We start from the raw sequence: 5,638 nt of genomic DNA, 5'->3' as shown, positions 1-5,638 counted from the left end.
GTCATGGGGAGAAGACTACATCAGCCAACGGGATGATCACAAGAACCCTAGAAGGGCCCAAGGACTATGGGGAGAAGACCACCCCAGCCAATGGGAAGACCATGAGAACCCCATCAGGGTTCAAGGACCATGAGAAGACCACCCCAGCCAACAAGGAGATCACAAGATCCCTGGAAGGGCCTAAGGATCATGAGAAGAAGACCACTACGGTCAACAGGAAGATCACAAGTGCCCCAGAAGACCCCAAGGGACATGATGAGAAGACTACATCAGCCAATGGGGTGACCACAAGTGTCCCAGAAGGGCCCAAGGAACATGAGGAAAAGACCACAAGAACTCCAGAAGGGCCCAAGGACCACAGGGAGAAGACCACCACAGTCAGGAAGATCACAAGTGCCCCAGAAAGGTCCAAGAACCATGAGGAAAAGACTACATCTGCCAATGGTATGATCACGAGAGCCCCAGAAGGCCCCAAGGAATATGGGAAGAAAACCACAAGAACCCTAGCCAATGGGAAGACCATGAGTGCCCCAGAAGGGCCCAAGGACCATGGGAAGACCACCCCAGCCAACAGGGAGACCACAAGAGCCCTGGAAGTTCCCAAGCATCATGGGGAGAAGACCACCACAGTCAACAGGAAGACCACTAGAGCCCTAGGGGGGCCCAACGACCATAGGGAGAAGACCACCCTGGCCAATGGTAAGACCACAAGAGTCCCAGAAGGGTCCAAGGATGATGGGGGTAAGACCAACAGAGCCCTACAAGGGTCCAAGGACCATGGGGAGAAGAACACAACAGTCAATGGGATGACCACGAGAGCCCCAGAAGGCCCCAAGGACCATGGGGAGAAGACCACCAGAGCCCTAAAAGGGCCCAAGGACCAGAGGGAGAAGACCACCCCAGCCAACGGGAAGACCACAAGAGCCCCAGAAGGGCCCAGGAACCATGGGGAGAAGACTACACTGGCCAATGGGATGACCACAAGAGCCCCAGAAGTTCCTACAGACCATGGGGAGAAAACCACCCCAACCAACAGGGAGACCACAAGAGCCCCAGAAGGGCCCAAGGACAATGGGGAGAAAACAACACTGGCCAATAGGATGACCACGAGAGCCGCAGAAGTCCCCAAGGACCATGAGGGAAAGACCACTAGAGCCCTAGAAGAGCCCAAGAACCATGGGGAGAAGAACACAACGGTCAATGGGAAGACCACAGGAGCCCCAGGAATTCCCACAGACCATGGGGAGAAGATCATCTCGGCCAACAGCAATACCACAAGAGCCCCAGAGGGGCCCAAAGAACATGGAGAAAATGCCACTCCAGCCAATAAGAAGACAACAAGAACTCAAGCCAAATCTATAAAACATGGAGTAAAGGCCACATTGGCCACTGAGACCACAAAACCCCCAAGAAAACCTAAAGAAAGTGTAGGAAAAAACACAGCTTCCACAGAGACTATAAGACCTCCATTCAATGTCACAGGAGACAAATCTGTCACTAATACCTCTCCTGGTTCAAATAAAACTGATGTTACCTATGGGGTACCCATTGGTTCTTTTACACTCACCACATCTCATATAGAGCTGAGTTCCATCATGTCAGAAGCCCCAGGCAACCAAAACCATCCATATCAGAACAAAGATGGCTCACAGGGAGGTCTTCGTGCTGGAGGAATGAGGGAGAATGATTCATTCCCTGCATGGGCCATAGTTATTGTGGTCCTGGTGGCTGTGATTCTCTTCCTGGTGTTCCTTGGCCTTATCTTCTTGGTAAGGGGCAGGGATGCTACAGGGGAGTGAACCCATGAGACAGGGAGTTGACGAGAGATTATGGATCTGAACAAGAGGCAGTAATTAGCCCAGGAAAAGAGGCATGGTGGGAGGTTGGTAATAAAGGGGTAGTGGTGGTGAAAACTTTGGGGAAGGACAATAGATGCATGAGGCATGAACAGTGGCATTGAAGAAAAGTCTGTGGCTGAGAAAAAAGGAAATAGAATAGGGAAAAACTGGGGGCTGGAGATAGAATCTGGGATATGAGAACAGGGAATATCAGGAGAGGGAAAATTGGACAGAGGAGGGAATTGGAGATGAAGTCTGGGACTTAGTGCATGGGATCTGGGGCTGGAATAAGGATCAAGGTTTGGATGGAATCTTGGGAAAGAAGGAAGCTAAATGGCTAGGATCAGGGAGAATAGAATTGAAGGGTTATGGGTATTGAGGAAAGCAAGTGGCATGGCAGATGAAAGTCATTCCTCCTTTCTCCTAATCACAGATTGCCTGTACGATGAAAACACGCCGTGCACTGGTCCAGAACACAGAGGACAATGACCCAGAGGATGATGGGGGCCCTAATTCCTACCCAGTCTACCTGATGGAGCAGCAGACTCTTGGCAAGGGCCAGATCCCTTCCCCACGGTGATCCTTCAGAAAGGTCCCAGCTCTTCCATGCCCTTCCTAAGATGAGGAATTAGACTCACCATTCCTATTTCCTGGACTCCAGGAAGGGCAGAGTACTGGCAGTTAACAGCATTAACTCTTCATCAGCTGTGTTCTTATTGAAACTGGTCAAGGGATGAGGTGATAAGCAAGAAGGATAAGCAAGAAGGGAGATAAAGAAGAAAGAATGAATAATGCAAGTGTTCTCTGCAGAAGATGGTGGTCTTGGAATGAAAACATGTTTGATGGACACATGGGGTAGACACCAACATAGGACACTGAGTCTTGGGAGGAGCAGCATGACTAAAGGAAGTTTGGGGGCCTTAGAAGGCAATGCCCCATATCTGACTGTGAGTTGGAGATTGAGGACAGAGTTCCTGGGTGTCAGGACCAATCTATAATATTTCCATGTACTATTACTTAGATTTTGTGTATAAGCAGGCTCGTCTTTGACTTCCCAGGACACTTGCCTACCTCCTTTTTAAAATGAAAAAAGTATAATCTGAGAAGAAAAGAGAACTTATTTCCTTCACCCTCTCTATACCAAGGAGCAAGGAAAATTCCAGAAAAGATCATAAATGTCTCTCATCCAGATGGTTCTTCCCTCTTCCTTCTGAATCCTTTAGTTTTTTCTAAATGTCTACAGTAGACATCCTGCTGGTCTGGCTTTCTGGGTTGTGGGTGGCACAGAGGGAGGGATTTTTGTGTGGTCTGCAGTCTTATCCATTTATCCCCATTCCAGACTGTCCCTGATGGTGTTCCCCACTCATTATTTATTTTCCTGTCGGTTCTACCAAAAGCCAGTCCAGGCTTTTTCCTGGAAGAGTCACTTGTCTTCTCCACTGCCCCCATACTCTCTCTACTCACACTTTCACCCCAGATTTTGATATTCCCCCTTATAGGCATATCATCTGGATTTTCTCTCCAACTTATTAAAGCCCTTTCACCTATTACTGATTTGGCATAGTGGAAAGAATGAACAGATAATAGACAGCTTCCTATCTATTGGTCTTTTTATAATAAAGTAGAAAATATTTGTAAAGTAAGTACACCATAATTATTGAACTGTCAGTTGGGAGAAGTCTTGACTAGTGTTCCTGACTCTGGCTGTGACCTTACATATGACCTTGAGCAGCAGTGGCTAGAGAACAGGAATTCTTTAGAGTGTCATGGAAAATTAGGCTGAATTTTTACTGCTCCTAAAATGAGTCACTCCTGGATTTAGATAGGAGCCAGCCTGAGTTCCTGCTGGGCCCATTTGCATGGTGCAAAAGCAGGAGAAAATGTGTTCATTAATAAGCCAGTATTTCCATGTACCTATTACAAAATCTGTTGAGCATTATAAAGAAATATAAGATATAGTTACCACCTGAGACACAAATATAGGGAAATTAAATACATAATTCAGTAAGAGTTCTCACAAGGCAGTACTACACAGAATAAAGCATGACTCTAATGAATTAAACCCAATATTTATGGGCAACTACTACATCCCAAATTTATGTTAGGATACTAGCCCTGCTCCAAAGCCATTCCATGCCCAAACATCACTCCCAGCAGACCAACTGCCCATCACCCACATGGCCTTGGCTCACTCTTACCAAAGGAGGATCAGCAATTTCCCTGACCAGAAAGGCACAGGCCTTCCAAGTTTAACTTCATTGAGAATCAAATAGCAACCCTCTCTGCTACTTTTGGTATTCCCATTTTCAGGAATCTGGAAGTCTACCACAGACAGTGGTCTTAATCTTGACACTCATGCCACTGAGTTATCTGCCAGGGCACACTGCAGGCTCAGGAACTCTCTGAATCTCCCACCAGAGCTCTACTCTGCTAAAGGCAGGATTGTAGCTTGGATCCCAGAAAGGTGCCACAGGAACCCCAGACTTGGGTCCCTGGAGAGAGCCCTCTCTTCAGAACACCTGGTTTCTGGAAAGGGCTGGAGTGCCTGGGAAAAAAAAGAAAAGGATACCAGGCTTGTAGTCATCCGGGCAGATGGTGACTGCATGTGGCAGCTGCCAGGACAGGAGTGTCACTCTTTCTGGGAGGAAAGTAGATACCCCCTACACCTAGCCTATAACCATTGAATTTCTCCAGCATGGACCCCAATTTAAAAACTAAAACAAAACCAAGCAAGAGCACCTTTGCCCCTAGAGTCCCAAACATTGAATCCTACGGAGGCCTCCCTGCAAAAGGACCCAAAGGAGCTCTGGGGTCAAAGGGTGTGTATTTGGGGGTGTGTAGGAGGTTCTCCATCTCACAAGTGCTGCAGGGACTGTGGGCCCCACCACAGCTGCTGATTGTCTCCCTTCCCATTTCTCTCTCCCGCTACAATGCTTACTTGGAAATTTACGGGGGAAATCCTCTGACAAGCTCTCGGGTTGGGGTCTCGTTAGAGAAAATTACATAATGAGTGGCAAGGAGGGAATGGTTCCCTCCTCACAAGCTTAACTCGCGCCCAATCCCCACATCCCCAGGATAGATCAGTGCCCAAGACCTCTAGGGCTGAAGTGGGCAGCAGGTGCAAGGGCAGAGGGGTGAGCCCGGGCAGGGAGGTCCAGGATCGGGGGTGAGCGACAGGGGACCAGAGCAGCCTCCTTCCTTCGCTCTAGGTTCCACTTGGCTGGAGGCTCCTGGGTCTCGCTGGGTAACTGAGTGGATTGGTGGTTCAAGGCCAGCAACACCCAGGCGCCCCCTCTACTTGGCCACTGTGAGCACGCCCTTGGATCACGCCCCGAACCGCCAGCCACCCTCGGAGTTGGGGTGCAGTTCCTAGCCCTGGCTTCCTGCCCTGAGAGCCAGATTGACAGGCCTCGGCTTCCTTCCATCTGCGCACCATCCGTAATAAAACTAAAGTTTTCGCTGTGCTTTCTTTCACCACATCACGTGCTTCAATCTTCTGTTAACTGCGAGTTCTTTCTTACTAGGCTTGTTTGACAGAATACAAAACCGAGGCTCAGAGAAGAACCTTGTTCAAACCCACACAGCTCCTGGGAGCAGAGTTTTTCTCCCAACACAACTTTACTTTGTCCCTTAGTGGAGCCAGGATCCCTGTAACTTGGCAGCATGATCTAGATGGGTGGGATGTTTATAGGGACCACCTAAGGAACAAAGTATAATTGAGGTTTGTGCAAGAAAAGGTCCAGCTCCTTCTTCTGGAGTCCAGGTTCCCCTTTCAGCCCCTTGGACTTCCAGAGTTTTGT

At 48.7% G+C, this 5,638-nt stretch overlaps 1 protein-coding gene across 1 annotated transcript; it reads left to right on the top strand.

Annotated features, from left to right (window-relative positions):
- Positions 1–13: 13 nt before the first annotated feature.
- On the top strand, positions 14–3,410 carry MUCL3 (mucin like 3). Its single transcript, XM_049623916.1, has 2 exons — positions 14–1,769; positions 2,272–3,410. Exons 1-2 carry the CDS (start codon positions 33–35, stop codon positions 2,416–2,418), a joined length of 1,884 nt encoding a protein of 627 aa, XP_049479873.1. The 5' UTR covers positions 14–32; the 3' UTR covers positions 2,419–3,410.
- Positions 3,411–5,638: the final 2,228 nt, after the last annotated feature.

Source organism: Panthera uncia, unplaced genomic scaffold, assembly GCF_023721935.1.
Source record: "Panthera uncia isolate 11264 unplaced genomic scaffold, Puncia_PCG_1.0 HiC_scaffold_2497, whole genome shotgun sequence".
In the NCBI taxonomy this organism is placed as follows: domain Eukaryota; kingdom Metazoa; phylum Chordata; class Mammalia; order Carnivora; family Felidae; genus Panthera; species Panthera uncia.
Note: the sequence above shows the minus strand (reverse complement) of the source record. Positions and strands in the feature narration are given on the sequence as shown.

What these genes read in the sequence shown, in the direction of transcription:
- MUCL3 (XM_049623916.1), top strand. Translation starts at nt 33, where the DNA reads ATGATCACAAGAACCCTAGAAGGGCCCAAGGACTATGGGGAGAAGACC. An exon ending in TCCTTGGCCTTATCTTCTTG is followed by an intron (nt 1,770 to 2,271) that starts GTAAGGGGCAGG and finishes TCCTAATCACAG; the next exon opens with ATTGCCTGTACGATGAAAAC.